The sequence below is a fragment of the Watersipora subatra genome, chromosome 8, assembly GCF_963576615.1.
Source record: "Watersipora subatra chromosome 8, tzWatSuba1.1, whole genome shotgun sequence".
NCBI classification, from domain to species: Eukaryota; Metazoa; Bryozoa; class Gymnolaemata; order Cheilostomatida; family Watersiporidae; genus Watersipora; species Watersipora subatra.
In genome coordinates, this window is record NC_088715.1 from 47193331 (window position 1) to 47210194 (window position 16864).

The 16864-nt window shown below is 36.5% G+C and overlaps 1 protein-coding gene across 3 annotated transcripts in view; it reads left to right on the forward strand.

Moving 5' to 3' along the window:
- Nucleotides 1-16864, forward strand: part of LOC137401472 (GRB2-associated-binding protein 1-like) — a 54293-nt gene that overhangs the window by 24170 nt on the left and 13259 nt on the right. For all 3 annotated transcript variants that reach the window (XM_068087831.1, XM_068087829.1, XM_068087830.1), the window contains exons 3-7: nt 104-224; nt 5952-6182; nt 7947-8032; nt 10509-10624; nt 13817-14460. In XM_068087831.1, coding sequence (XP_067943932.1) covers nt 104-224; nt 5952-6182; nt 7947-8032; nt 10509-10624; nt 13817-14460 — 1198 coding nt within the window. The remainder of the gene's footprint in view (nt 1-103; nt 225-5951; nt 6183-7946; nt 8033-10508; nt 10625-13816; nt 14461-16864) is intronic.

Sequence of the window (16864 nt, forward strand, 5' to 3'; positions counted from 1 at the left end):
TCCAAGTCTATGGATCTGCATATGAAATCCCAGAACAATCTAAATATACATTGCTAACCCATTATTGCTAACCCATTATTGCTAACCCTCTGTACACTTGCAGGACCGGGTATATTACCTGGCAGCAGAAACAGAAGAAGATATGCTGCGCTGGGTCAAGTGTCTCTGCAGCTTATGTGACCTCAAGATGGGACCTACCTCCGCTGACCCACCCCTCTCTCCTGGTGAGACAATTATTCTTCATATCGTTTGCTGAAAGAGTAAGCTATAGCGTGAGTTAGGCCAGCGATACAGATGAAACTGTTTTTATCGTGATTGGATTAGTTTTAACTTGGATTTAACTTGTAAGAATAAGCTGGGGCTTTTTATCTATCATTCAAAGATTGGTCCTTCAGAGCGCATTTTGGACATCTGAAAAACTCCTAAGATTTGATACAATGAATGGAATTATTCTTATCCGGTTTATTCTACAGCAAATCAACCTGTAAAGAACAGTCAACGATTGAATACAGAATTTTCAGATATTTTTTTAATAGCAGCACAAAGTAAATCGATTTTTATTTGAAACTGCTGTAATTTCTATTGTGGTCATTTATATCAGCATATAACATATATATTAAAATAATGTAATTAAAGTTACTTAAAATTTTTATTTGCCAAAAATGTAAAAGCAGTATGCTACTTTATACATGAACAACCTCGAAAGTACGATGACGATCTTGTAAATTGATAGAATTATCCGAAATAGTTAAAAACTGTAGAATATGCTTTTCAGCTCATTAGTTTGTGAATACAATTTATGAATATGAATATAGTTTAATATAATTATATATTATAATATATTAAATTATAGAATATAATTTAATTTCGGAATAAAAATTAACTAGGATTATAATATTTAGCTACATACCGTCTCTTCAACCTTTAAAAGATCAACATCTCCGACAAGGATATCCGCCATTTATGGAAACAGTGCAGTGATCGGTTATAAAACACGTGTGGGCTAAGTTGTCTTTTGTGAAGCACACAAACATTGGCTTACATTCATTACTGGATGAGAAATAAGGCTATATGAACTTTTCATTTTTCTATTTGAGGTCAGTCAAAGATGGTGGTTAAGACAGCTTTATTCGAAGGTTGACAATTTTAAAACTAGGTAAAAGCCTGATTCACCCTTTCAACTGCGCCAGATATATATTTTTATACAGAATTGGCAATAATTTTATTTCAAACAAAAATTTTTTTCAAATTATACGATACAAGAATCATAAAAAAAAACAAAAAAAGAAACAAAAGGGTAACAGTTGATCAATAAAGTCAAATGAATAGTTTAAAATTCCAGTTCAGAGAACAGATATTAGGTGGAACATTGTTAAAAGGAACTAGCATGATATTTTCAAAATAATTGGTAGGAGTCGCTTGTATTTTATTCATATCACGATGGCAAAAACGTGTTACTCTCGCTGCAGTACCGCTGTATCCATTATCGGTCGAGGTCGTTATGGTCGACATAGATACAGCATTTCACAAATAATAAGAATAAAACTAATTGTTAATAAACAACATGAAAACGATGCGAGTTAGACAATCAATGTTTGAAATTGAATTTTTAAAAATGCGAAAAATATGAACGGTCAATAGATTAGCACATCATTCAAGGTTGTATTTGGTTGTTTATGGAAGTCTTTTATTAATCTTTAGACTGAGGGAGGCTAAGTTAGTCTCTCTAATGTGTTAGGCTAGCAACTGGATTCCTCAGAAAGGTAGAAGTTATCTCACCTTTTTACACACCAGCAAATAGCGAGTCATGCTGCTATAATTTATCGCATACTTAAAAAGGTTTTGAAATTGTCCATGAGCAAGAATAGTCCGCATTAAATTGAAATTTTCATATCAAGCTACCAACGTAATTTTCAACGTATGTTTTAGTCATCGCAAGGCTTTACTTGATTGGTTGATTCAGAAAGATCTTAGTGATTGTATTCAATGATGATACCTTAAGGCCGGTTCACACTATATCGCAGTTTGTCAGCGTTTCCCTTTCGGCGTTCATCGTCGATTATGTGAACCGTGAATTGTAGGCTTTGACGATGCATCGCGGACACATCGGCGAAATATCAGGGAAGTTTGCAGCTGTCAGACTTTCCTGATATTTCGCCGAGCATCGACGACCGCCTTTTTAAATGTGAACCATTTCGGTGATGGTAATTCGCGGTCGCGGATAGAATGACTCAATCGTATCCGTTTATGATAGTCGTTGCAGTACTAGTTTTTTATTCCAGCCCGTGAAAACAAAGAAGTTTCTCGCGAAAATTTAAAAAGATAAATGAAAACACTACGTCACGGAGTATTTTCCAATGCAAACGCGGATGGGTATGTGATACTGTGACATGGTTATCATCGACGATCACCGAAGTATTGTGGCATCAACCCTGAGATACAGCGATATAGTGTGAGCCAGCTTTTAGTTGTAATTGTTTAGACCTATTGCTCCAGTTTAAAAACAGGTTAATAGAGGTATCCTGGAATCATTTACATTGGTCTCATCTATCAAGTAATCAATAGTGCCACCGTGGAAAACTGATTTGCATTATATTGGTTTTTGGTAAACCTCCATGAATTCATCTCCTTTTTCACTTACCTTTCATCTAATGAGGTGTTTCTCACCTTATTACCATCAGCAGTTGTACATTTATAGAGAGTTGTCATATTTATGGTAAGCATATTGGTATACTGAGCCAGCGCATCAATTATGATGTCATATCCTGCTGCAATATGCATACTCTTTTGTTAACTGTTCTTTATGCTTTTGTTTCAGCATGGCTAGCTCCTTTATGGTTTTTTTTATTAACATTATTTTGTTTGGCAAGTTTTTTATATGAGATGTGAGCTTTATTATCACCTTTATTATATTAACCGCCGAATGCCTGGTGTTGCATGGGTAATAAAATAATTACTTAATGGATTTGAGTAACTTACCTCGTAACCTAGTACTTAGCAACCTACTTAACTAGTAACCTACCTACTAGTAGACCTCGCAGTCTAAATCTTTACTAAAACAATAGCCGTGTTTGAAGCCAGCTTAATAATCGTTATGGGTGATGGTCAACTGTGCTAGTTAATAGCCACAAGCCTTTAAGCATGAGTACTTTAACTGATGTGATGAATGGCATCACAATCATTTATCGGTTGGGCATTGTAGCCTAGCAGTTTAGATCGCTGGTCTTCAGAACTGGAGGTTTTGAGATCAAACCCTCTGTGGAGCATTTTTTCCGTTGCTAAAACAGACCAGCAAACAAAAGACAAACATTGAGATTTATATACCAGTATATAGACTAGCTAAATGCTTGGCGTTGCACGGGTAATAAAAAGGTTTTTGCACAGAAATTTTTTTATTTCACATGTACAACATTCATTATTCTAATTTTTAAATGAAGGTGTTTGTTCATTTTTGTGTGTGCCGTAATTTTAATTAGGTCAAGCTATACGTACTTGATAGTTATAGCATTTTGGAGAAGTCTGGGCACGTATTTCTTCTAGTAGTTCAAGCGGGCTAATTGAAGCGTGCGTAGCTAAACCAAAGATTGGCACATGTAGTAAGTATGTACACAATTATTCCATAGTATGGTAATGTGACTGCCTGGAGTAGTGATTAGCACCTGTCTGCATAACTCGAAGTTTTCGAATTCAATTGCGGCGTGGAGCGAATTTTTCATTAGCATATTTTATCGCTATAACTTGACATACAACAAACCAACAAAAACTTAGATTTATAAATATAGATTATTTTTTGAGTTGCTTTTATATTATCATTGATCATTTTGTCTTGATTTATTAGAAAATCATGATCGATTTTGCCGGTCATAGATGGAGCTAAAGGTCAATTTCGTGTAGGTAAAATAGCTTTATGAAAGTTGGCTACTGAAGCTAACAGTGGCTCCAATTCATCAAGAGTTAGTAGGTGGCTAGTAGTTAATGGTTAATTAGTGGTTAGTAGGTGGAACCAGGAGTTATTTTGTTCTTATTTAGATATATTTCAAGCCCGATAACAACATCTCTTAGCATTAGCAGCCATATTAGCACTCTTTTTGGTGATTTCTCAGTTTCCAGGCTCGCTGTGATGGAATTTTGTCTGAAGTAATATGTTTTATCCATTTGACCCGGAATTATGCTTGGCCACTTGCAGTTCTCTCACCTGAGGCTATTATTCTGCATATATTCTTTCCGACTGCTTATTTAAATTTATTTATAGCTGTTTTGAAAGCAGAAAAGTTCATGTATCCTCTTATTGGTCAAGGTGAAGGATAAGCAATTTTTTGCTGGAAGGACGTTGCAGTCAACATCAAATTTCCACTGTTCTTGTCCCGACTTAAATTTTGCAGTTAACATTAAATTACCACTTTGTGTGCCTAGACTTTTTTACCAAGTTGCTGTGTTAATAAATAACTTATGTATTTCTTGTAATGTTCGCTGACACAAAAGAAGCTGTTTAGAGCTGAATTAAGGTACCAAGGCAAATATCTACCGCTGATGTAGTTAGCCCTGGCTTACTATAATAAGAGCTAGCCCTTGTTGCCTATAATACCCTGTGCTTTTTTGTTTGTTTGTTTAAAACGATTATATCGCTCACATCTCATTGGTTAATTCTGTCACCATCAGGATTCTTGAAGTTGCAAAAAACAATAAGCATCCTTCATTTTTGCGACTAACAAACCAAACCTGATTTTTACAAATGTGTGAGGATTCCCCAAAGATCGAGTTTGATGTCTGCTTTGCTTACCGCAGGCATCGTGTGTGTTTTTAGAGCATTTTTTTAACGTCGTCTCCATGATCTTGGCTGGACATACCGGAGTCCAATCTAAGGGCATCTCAACAGCTGGAGACATGACCAGTTATAGACATGACCAGTTGCGGAGAGCACTTTAGGGTTGGATGTCATGTCACTCCTGGCACCACTAGTGACCTTTTTGGGAATTGAACCCCCAACCTGTTTTTTGTTGGTCAGGCGTTTTAAACTACCAGGCAACGGCTGCGCATTTAAAATTTAAAATAATTTAAAAATAATCTTGAAGGCTACACCCATTAGCTTACGCATCTCAAAGAGGGACATTATTGTCAAAGAGTGTGGGTAGAAAAACATAGTCACGAGTGGTCAGTCTGTGTAGGTGGTAAAGCACCAACATGCGCAGCCTCTTGCCAGACATGTAGGCACTATAACCATTGTTGATGGAGCTAGTAGGTGACAGCACTCAGTAGTGCATGTGTCTATGGGATGAGATATTAGTCATACTCTCACCCTTCACCATACTTGGAGCCGGCTTATGCGTCATTTATTGATGAGTAGCTCTTGTATATCAATTCTCAGCACTCTTTTATTGATCCACTTATCAGACGTCCCGTCATCTCACGTTAGCTGGCTTCTGCACAATAGCTATCAGCTGTCTGGCATTAATTATCTTTTATAAAGCTGATAAGATATATTGCTTTGGGAAGATTTACCATAATCATATTGTCCTTGTTTGTGCAAATAACCATCTGTTTGGATATATCTTATCTAGGAGTTATTGTCTCTCGCTTACTCTGTAGACTTGACCAGATTCGAGGTTTAGTAAAGTTCTCTGCTTGTGAATGACTCTGGCATGGACAGGTTGTTGAAAAATGTGCTTTTAAGTGTCTTGTGTCACTAGAACCAAGCAGCAATGACCTTTTGAACTTCCGTTGGCTGTTCTCGTGTACTTATGGATTTGTGGATAATAATGTTAGTTTTTAAATTTTTGAAAAAAAATGTTGTGGCATTGGTTTTTCGCGTGGTACTGCCCTATGGCCAGCCAATAGCAAGTTTATCATGGTGTTTTTGGTTTGCACTGACTTGATTTTATTACTGCATTTTTTTTGCGTATTAGGAATTACATGGCCGAAATTCTAGGGTTAAGAATCTGTCTATTTTTTAGAGAACCACAACGTTGCTCCTAACCCTCCGGTGCGCCATGACTCAATGCAGCTTACAGTCGATCTGCCAACTCAAAAGGTGTCACCCAATCAAAGTCTTGCCAATGAAGCACTGTCCAATGAGATCTTAGAAGAGATAGAAGCAATAAATCAAGGTCGTATTGATATCGATAATCGCCCAATCAATGACAGAGTACCATCAGGTTATACAGAACTAGTGGAATGCACAACTGGTGAGTCTGTTTTACTATCGAAGGTAATGGTTTTTTATATTTATACACAAATGTTGAGTAAGTGATGTTATGTGTTGGAGACTAATTGTAGTACATCATGGAAAATGTGCTTGATAAATATGCAGTAGATTTATATTTACTATGCGAGTTTTGTTTACCTTTGAGTACATTGAAATTATGTAGTTTTAAACCAGCAAAATCGTTTTCCTTATTTCCTGTTTTAATCATACAAACTATCATCAAGAGCTTTAAAATAGGAGTTTGGGATGCGATTATTAAATCAGAAATGAGAGTTTCAGATAGTAGGTCACAGGTAGTTTCAGATGTTAAAACAGACAAAAGGTGTTTGTACATGAAAAATATTTTGCCTGCCTGTGTTCCTTTCTATATGGAGTCAACTCAAATGAATGTACATTTTCTTAGTGGCCAGCGTGACATGGATCATCCATTCAGTAGCTTGCAAACTTTCACGGGGTAGTTATGACACTGGTAGCTGTCCTTTCTTTGTAGTTGTCATCTCAATAAGTTCGCAGTGGTCAGTTCATTTCCTTTATGTATTAGTCTGGTATTATAGGTTATTGTGAAACATGTTTGCCATTTGCACTATCTGTTGAAATGCAATTCTAATTGCACATACGGATTTGTACTGTTGTTACATGTGAGTGTCTGACAATTCACAAGATTAGTAAGATCTGGCGTGGAGTGCTCTATGTGACTGTCAATTTGTGATCCATACTATTAGTAATAGAGCTATTCATATGATAAACACTTCAAACCGATTTCTGTACACAAATAGCCTATAACGTTGGATAGCATCGCTATTTTCACTGGACAACTCCCTCAACCTTATTAAAATTGTTAATGTTGTGGGCTGAGTTTGGCAGCAAGTTTCATGTCCGAGTGATGCTCAAGCGGTATAAAATATGTATAGATATAATTGCGTTAGTTATCTGGGTAGGTTGACTTTTAGTTTTTCAAATGTTAATACTACATCCAGTAATCTTCTGTGGTACACCCAAAGTTGTATTCTGACGACGCGCCATGACATTTCATGTCTAATTTGGCTGTGAATATAATATTCACAAGTGTTGATCAAAGTATTCTAAGGAGGGAATCTTGAATTAAAAGTCGATAGATAGATGGATGAATTAATAAACGAATCTCTGGTGAGTTTTTTAATTTTTTTTACTGCTGAATGTTAATTTTTTCTCTCAGCTTTCACACTGACTCAAACTGTTCAAGAGTGAGATTTATCTCGAGTGCTGCCAAAGGAATGTAGTTTGTTTAAATTTTATCATTAGTTTTATGCTGAGTTATTCTATTTCTTTTCCAATATTATGTCAATAAAAATATCATAAGTTCTATAGACACTTGTAGCAAGTTTTCAGCAAGTTTCTGTTCATGGAATTACCAATAACCAAAAACATGTTGCATTAGTAGTGGAATAACATACAGTAGCTTTACGCAAAAGACATCTTCAACGGTTTTTGAATAACAAAAAGCTCACTGATAAACTAAAGAACAGCAATGTGCACCATCTTTTTTTCTCCTGAGTAGTAACCCACTCATGGGGTGCCAGCTCAGGGGTGATCCAGCTGGCAGCTTGCTAGTGGGATGCTCTAGAAAACAAATTCTTCTCTCATGCTTTGCTCCAATATGGGTTGTCTTTGGGCTGTCTGTGTAACAACCGTAATACTGCAATTTATATGTTAATTAGTTTTCAGTTCTGTTGTTTTGTATCAAGTCTTTGTTTCTTGTGCTTAGGAGAGTCACCGTTATCTGGAACTAACGGAGAGTGTGTTCAATCGAACGCAACTAGAAAGCCACAGCATTTGGCTGCCCCCAGCAGGGTGAGGTTTTTATCTTCTCATGTCTGGCGCTAGCTCTTACTGCTTTTTACTAATTGGTGTTGCCTACTACTAACTGGTACTGCACAGTTATGACATGCCTGTCTAGTCTTTCATATCAGTTTGTCCTATGCATAAACTTGAAGTTATCTTCTCCGTGTCATTTTCAACGATATGTAACTGACACAATAATTACTCTCTTGATGGTTCGTGAAATAGTCAAACAAACATTTTAGCATACACCAAATGCGTTTAAAAACATTAAAATATGCATAAAGATTTGGTGATCGGCTTTTAATGATACATCATCGATTGTCAACAGACCCTTCTCCATTATTATGTACTCTCATGTATCTCAATAAAGTCAAAAACTACCGTAATCTGCCTAAAATTGTGAAAGATACAGGATTGAAATCTTGTGCCACAGCTGTGTGTCTTTCATGAGAAGCCGAATGCACCCTTATTTTATCACACTCTAGTTTTTGTCACCCCAAATAAAATAGTTTGCTATATTTGTGGGTTAGAATTGCACAACTACTAACCGTAGGTGTTTGTTTCTACTTCCCTTTCACTGCTATCCATGTACAAGTTTAGCTTTCGGCCTTCTGCCAGCCATTTTACTGCCAAGTTGGCTACATGATATATATACAATTTTTTTCCATTGCAAAGCCTATCTAGAACATTTTTGTTACGTATTTTATGTTGCCAACATGTTAACAAACAGAGCCATTCAAAAAATTCAACGTATTTATACTATGTGCATTGCTAAAGCTATGTAAAGCTACGGTCGCTACGAAACTATAACAATCCTCTACAATATTCCTTACTCTTACAAAACTATTACTTTCACCACAATCAGAGTCAGTGCTGTCACTTTCATTGTCCGAGTATTCAATTAATTCTGAATCTGAATCGGCTATAATGTCATCAGCATAAGTAATTCTTCATTTTCTAACCTGGTAGGTACTTACGAAAACCATAATAACACTAGATAGTTGGAACGTTAGAAAAAAAGTGTGCGTTTTTGAATTGGAAATTCCCAAACAAAGATTTAAAATCGCTTCGCGAGTTTAGGCTAATTTTATAGAGACATTTTCAGACAACACTGTCAATACCATAAAAGTACTAAAGGTTAAGTTGTCAACCAATAATAAAATTAAGTTACTACGCCAACGCTGGGAAATTCGCAAAAAAAATGAGCATACGGCAGTCGACTATAGATTTCGCATAAATGCGCATACGGCAGTGAAAGGGTTAAAGTCCACATCAATCTTGCAAAGATTCTTTGCTTTCCTCCTCAGCCTAATATTTATAGCATGGTTTTGAAAACCACAACAAGTCTGCTATCAAAAGTGATAAAGCATATGCGTAGATTATCCTATTGTTTCTTGATTGAGGTTTGGAGCTCAACTATGGCATTAATTGTGGGAATAAAGTTGAAATAGTTTTCCTGAACTTATTTCTGTACAAACATAGAGCTCATAATTGAGCTTAGTATTAACTTTCATGTATATTAAAAGCTAGTAGTTGTCAATACTTCATCAAGTATAGACGAGGCTGAAACTGTTTTTATGAAGAGCTCCATTTCCATTTTTTGAATGAAGTGTTGGAAAATTATTGATTAATTCTTCTATCCATGCACATCGAATTAAGGTTGTGTTTGATGTTTAACTTATTAGCTGTGTGTACATTTCGGGGTCTAATAAATGTGTAAAAAATTAAATTGAGTAACCATGAACTCACGCAAAACTTTACTAGATTTTATCAGAAAGTATTAATATTTTTCTATCATTTGCATTTTTTTTTTTTGAGGGGATCTGACTGCCAGAATGTTCCAAGATTAAAATCAGCAAAACCTGATCATGGTAAAACGATCAGTGAAAGTGAAAATGCGATTATGATGTTTATAGTTGCAAAGAGACCGACAAAAAAAGAGGGCGTCACGCCGCAATTTGAACGCAATAGTTGATATCAACTATAGCAAGGAAAGCAACTCGTGACATCGTTTCATATCTTTGAGCGTTTCAACCGCAATCAAATTCTGTTGAATTTAATCTAAAAACATCCTGGCAGTCAGATCACCTCAAACATCAAAACAATCACAAATGATAGAAAAATGTCAATACTTTCTGATGAAACCAACTAAAATTTTTTACAAGTTTATCTTTAAACAAGTTGCATGTGTAATTTTGTACCAATACTTCTCTCTTTGTTTTATATAAGTTTTTGGCTTTTTAAGTTGCTGCGTTTTTGGTCAGTTTCAATCCTCCAGCTTGAAGAAAATCTGAAAAATTATCAAAAACTTTCCAATAATTTTCTGACTATCTGTGCACAATAATGATCAGGAAGCATGAGTCGACAGCGTGTAATTACTGCATGCCTGTTGGCTGTATCCTAGTGAGTAGTGATTTGTTGAGTTCGGTGTTCATCCGTTTACCCCTCTTGTATCTTGCACTGGAGTGGATGTGTTGTGTTGTAGTCGGTAAACCAATCACAGTCTGTACGTAGACCAGACAGACCACCCATGGAGGGCATCAAGTATAGTAGATCAGCCAACAGTAGCCCTAGGTTTGCTAGAACTCTTCCAAATACACGGTGGGTGTGCTCTTCTGTCCCTCATCTCTCTGAGCTCTCAGCAATACTTTCGAGTGCTTAGATGGCATGTATATGGCATTGTGCGTCATGTTTACGCTATTGCAGGAGAAGATCAGTACCGTTTGATATTTTTAAACACTTTTACACCAGGCGGTTGTTACAACATAAATAATCCATTCCAGGAATGTTTGCGTAGTGCGGAGCAAAAATTTCATATGAATGCTTTATGTTATTTGGAATTTACGCTGTAGGAAGTATACATTATAGGAGCGTCTACTGTAATGGTTTTAATTAGTTCCATTAGATGGAGTTGCCTTCCCAGTTTTAGTAAACTTACAAATATTGTAAAGACAACTCTCATATTTTCTGCATATTTTTATATTGTGCTGATTTAACAAACCTTAATACTGAAGACCTTTTTATCGTTTATTTTACCTATAGTGAAAAGTTTTTCCCTATAGCTAATCAAAAAAGCTAACACGCCTCTAGACTACTATGTGTGCACTTTTGGTCTAAAAGGCGTATGATAAGAGAATTTGACAGTTTTCAACAGAAGGAAAACCAATTCTAAATTTAGATTTGCCTTCCTTGGCTTGCTAGTTAGTAAAATGCAAATAATAGCAATTTGCCTCTTGCAATAAGTATAACTGTCAATCTGTCATATTATATTATAGGCATGGGCAGGTACTGAACTTTAAGTATTACTACTCTAGGGTCGTGGTAGGGCTGTTCGGTGGTAGGAATTATTATCCTAATGCTGCAATATTGTGCTAGTTGTTATGTAGGAGTTGTCTTCTCTCATAATTGAAATCACGCTGGAGCTATGCACTTTCTAAATTCATTAGATGTTTCTGTGACAAGTTTCCGTTTTCTGATTTCCTTACACCTTGCTAAATATTACATATAGTCAAACCTCTAACTATAAAGTTGGTTTGTTCCAAGATCTACTTTGTATGTCAAAACTGTCGTGTGTCGAAACACATATTCGTATACAAATTCACTGTAATGATCATCATGCAATGCAAAGTACATGATCCAATACAAATACACTCTAAATATATTTGAATATGTATTTGAATACGTATTTGAATACGTAATTTGTTTAATTCATTCAACAGTCCTACAATAACTTACAAGGAAATAGAGTGAGTACTTGTTACTCAAATACATTATATAAAATAATTGTACATAAAAACTAAAGTAATGCAGGATTTTATTATTACTTCATTCCGGAGATGCGTGAACCGAAGTGCAGGTTTTTCTATGTAAAGGTTCAGAAATAGAGGTGATGAAAAAGAAGACAATTCTTAAGGTGATGTAGCGGTATGCAGGGTGACTTGCTCTAGGTAACTTAAACTGGATTAAGTTTAAACCATTTTAATTTATAATTAAGAATTGTCGTCTCTTTCATTCTAAAATAGCATTACAAAAAAGGTATTTTGGCTGTTGCGTGTTAGCATAGTTAGTCAAGCTTATGCGAATGCTTGTCGTAACCAATAGATACATTAACATACAATAGCACCATTATCAACAATCATTATTAACAACATTAACCCCTCTATATGCAGATCTTTCAGCATATAAACTTTGAGGAAATATTTGTCTCAATGTATGAAGTAATTTCTAACATAAGATATTTATCAAAACTTGACCATTTTGTAAGTATAAGCAAAAAAGATAGTAGAAACCGAAATTTCAGCAGAAAATAGATATTGATAATTAAAAGCAGAAAGTTATGTTAATTTATACTATATCTAGCGTGAGTTATAGTGAGTTATGCCATATGTTTCTATTACTAACTCTCTCACCGAACGTACGCAATGCTGAGACTACTTTCGTTAAGGTCCGGCCACACGTAACGAATTATTCGTTCAATCTGACCGAATCCACGAATTTCACAGAATTCACAGATCTATTCTGCCGAATATCATAGATTCGTCTGAGCTGTGCATGCACACCGAATTCGTTACTGAAACGCGTTTAATTGGCTAACCAATTTTTTTAGCGAGCACGATTCTATTAGCTTTGACAAGTGATATAGTCCAAGACACGTACGACGACACACAATAAAAATATCGCCGCGATATAACTTGATACATACGATGCAACTGCCTATATGCGCTAGAGATAGCGACTGTTTTTGCGACGGAGCTTTTGCTGCATAAAAAGAAATTATTATTATTGAAAAAGAAATAATTCATAACTTCTAAAATATCTAAAAAAAATTCTGGATACACGATGAGAAGTTCCTGTCATGGTGAACCAACGAGAGAGAACCAACAATAGCGCATATAGGCAGTTGCATCGTATGTATCAAGTCATATCGCGGTGAAACTTTTATTGTGGGTCGTCGTACGTGTCTTGGACTATATCACTTGTCAAAGCTAATAGAATCGTGCTCGCTAAAAAAATTGGTTAGCCAATTAAACGCGTTTCGGTAACGAATTCGGTGTGCATGCACAGCTCAGACGAATCTAGGATATTCGGCAGAATAGATCTGTGAATTCTGTGAAATTCGTGGATTCGGTCAGATTGAACGAATAATTCGTTACGTGTGGCCGGACCTTTATCGTTATTATTGTTGCTATGGTAAAGTTATTATTGTTGCTATGGTAAAGTTATTATTGTTGCTATGGTAAAGTTATTATTGTTGCTATGGTAAAGTTATTATTGTTGCTATGGTAAAGTTATTATTGTTGCTATGGTAAAGTTATTATTGTTGCTATGGTAAAGTTATTATTGTTGCAATGGTAAAGTTATTATTGTTGCTATGGTAAAGTAATAATAAACCATTTTTTTGCTAAATATTCCGTTATTAGTATTAGGCTCCGTTTTGTACACAGTATCATATGACACATTTGTTTAAACACCACATGTAATTAAGTAAGGAGTTATCATTGTTAAACAAAATGCACCGTGTTCTTATATTGTTATTTACCCAACATACGATGGTTGCGACATATGGAGAAAAATTGGAACAGCTTTACTTTGCATGTCGAGGTTTGACTGTATTCCACAGGACATTTGTTTAAAGGCCATGAATTGTCTTAATATATAATGTATTTAATCTATATTTGCGGTTTTATGTATTTGTAAACGTAGGTCACGTTACTGATGTGTAACGTGAGCTACGTTTTTCATTGTAACATGGTAACTTGTAACGTGTTTAAATTATGTAGTACCTTGCTGTAGACCAAGTACAGATCAGCTGGTTCCTCCTCGACCTCCCAAACCAGGTCAGGCGCCTGAAGAGCTCTATCAGAATCTTTCAGCGACCAGTCCTATCACAACCTCATCAAACCATACAAGCCCCAACTTCCTGCGCATCAACAACAACAATTTAACTGGCAATGAACGATTCACATTCACTCACTCTCCAGGCACTAGCCCCGCCGTTATCAAACGTCACGAAGCTATCGAGGGGCGTGTTTCACCCGCTCCCAACCTCGTCTCGGACAGCTTGTATCACAATACAGCTGCTCTATTAAGCTATACAAATGGTGCTACTAATTCGAAACAATCTCGAAAGGAAGTGGAAAGTCTGTATGACATTCCAAAAAGTCTTAACATTACGGCGTCTATTCCACCTCCACAGTGTTCGGGCGGGGTCGTGCACAAGTATGTGAATGCATCGCCTGGGATTGTTTCTAAAGTTAAAACAGAGCAAACACCTTCAGTACTTTCAGAGTCACCCTCTCCTGTGAGTGAGGAGGTCGAACTCGAAAGGCATCCAGTGATGGATAATCACTACGACGCGTGCCCAGTAGATCAGATGGATGATAAACCAACTCGACCTCCAAAGCCTCGCATGCTGTCTGACCCGACAACACTGGAAGGTGAGTCGTATCTCTCATGATTCTCGAATAAGAAGGTTGTTGCCATGGTAAAGATGCTATTAGTTGGGGCCATCTATGTTTTGACGATCTATGAAAATGTGGGTGTCGTACTCGCTCTGCACATCACGAGGTTAACAGTCAGCAGTAGCGTGCAAAATTATGGCACCCTTCCATGTTCATTGTTTAGTTGAAGATCTTCTCTCATCTCTGCTTATCTCTATGTACATAAATCTATATACATGTATTATTTGAAAGTTTAAGTTGTACTCTTTTCATCGAATTAAAATAAAAATATTTTTTACAAAGACTTGCATCCTAAACTGAGCTCTAATTCCACAATCCGGAGTAAACTGGTCAATCGTTGCATGTTTCGAAAACTTATCAGAGATCAGTTGGCGATAAGATAAATAGCCTGAGATAAATCAACAGCGAACACGAGGTTAGCATAGGTTTCCAGCGAAGAGGTGAATGGACAGCAACTTTGGTTATGTCAGATTTACTGCGCCTTATGTCTTTGCATAATCTTTTCTCAAGTACGGTTTCCATATTGACTGCAAGACCCTGGTGGTAGTCTCATGCAGCAAAACACTTTGCGCTAGGCTCGGCGGCTTATGTTCACATATAGCTGCGTCGCTGGTGATCGCATAAAAATGGCCACTAGTCATGCCGTCTCGAAAGTGCTGACCTTCACCTGTGTAGCACATTTCAGGAAAGTTTTGCCTGCGGCCCCCTGCGAAAGTTGAACAGTGCTGAACTCTTACGTTGACTACCTTGTTGCTTGGCGTCTAAGTTCCTATTTCACCGCTGATAGCCCTTCGAACATACCACCGGTACTTGTGGTGTATATAGGAACCATGCTTTAGTGACTGGGCGCATACAGCTTTCGCTTTTGTAGCTGGATCAAAGTTATTGATAGTTGTGTCATCGATTGCAGTACCGCAGTAACTATGCTCATACCATTGGCCAATTCGAAGGCATTGTCGTAAACAAAGACTGCGCGCAAGGTTTGGTTAGATAGTGCCATATCAAAGGTGTTTTAAGGGCACCAATGCTAAGTGAGGAGCGTCTGGTCAATGCTTTAGCAGATGCACAGGCATAAAACTTTTTGGTAGTATGAAATATGTACTTTTAAAAATACTTGCCTTTGTTGTACATTAGCCATTCGGGTTCCGCACTGAAGACTAATTTTCACTTTTTTATTAAGTATGAAAGGAGTTATTGCGGTACAGTGCTTTTTGTTTCAGGTCATTTTACAAAAAATAAAAAGGGATTGCGTCACTAACAGAATTAGACAATGAGAAACAAGAGAGGCAGAGGTGCTCCATACTACCAATAGCATACTAACACTAGTATCGATGTCATCAGAAGCATGCATAGATAATAACAGTACAAATGTCTGTGTGAAACCCTTTAAATGGTACCGTGTCTTCGACAATATAGTAGCAGTTCCATCTGCATATTTATTTGAGTTTTATACTGAAGTATTGGACTGCCGAGATCTGCTTGCTCGCAGATCTGCTCCGATTTAAAGTAAACTACCTTTCTAGAAATATAATTTTCTGAATAAACAGAAACACTACAGTCAGGGCTCTTATCTCAATTCGGTTAATTTAGACAATTGATAGCAGGCTAATTACATGATGTAATTCCAGTATACCATAAAGGCGTGGTCACACGAGCTCCGAACCGACGTAGGATCCGTTCGGAGGCTGGTTTGGTTCGTGGCACATGTCACACGGCCACCGAAGTAACTTCGCTTCCTAGATACCATACGTATAGAGACAGGACACGGTTTCATTAGTAGTTTTTATGTATTGTGAGCTAAATATTTCTATTGTAAACAAAAAAACTTTGAGGAACAATTATAAATTATAATTACACAGCAGATTTATCAGAAGATCGTTCAGCTGCTCAAAATAAATCACTCGATACAAAGATTTTGCCAACCCTTCCCATCAACATAATTATATTTTTTTATTAACATATGAATGTTTTTCTATGCTGAGTACATAACAAACAAAAACAGTCTTTATCATAGTACTGTGGTTTTACATAAATAAATCAGTCAACGATACTTCATCAGGATGAATATGACACATTACTTATATTCTACACGAAAGAAAATCACAACACTCTTACATTTATGCAAAACTTAAGTGCAACATCTTACATTTATGCAACACAATCATAAGTCCGGGTGAACCTTGTCGTAAATTGCTTCATGTGGTTTATTTAACGAAATAAAAGTATCATCCCATTTCTTTTTTAACATTACTCACACAAACGTAAGTAGAAATGTGACTCGTGCTCGCTAGAATTCTAGAATTTTAACCAGCCAATAAGAGCAAGAGTTCAGCACGAAATTTCGAGCAGGACCGAAAAGGTTTGTTTCGGCCAGAAATGT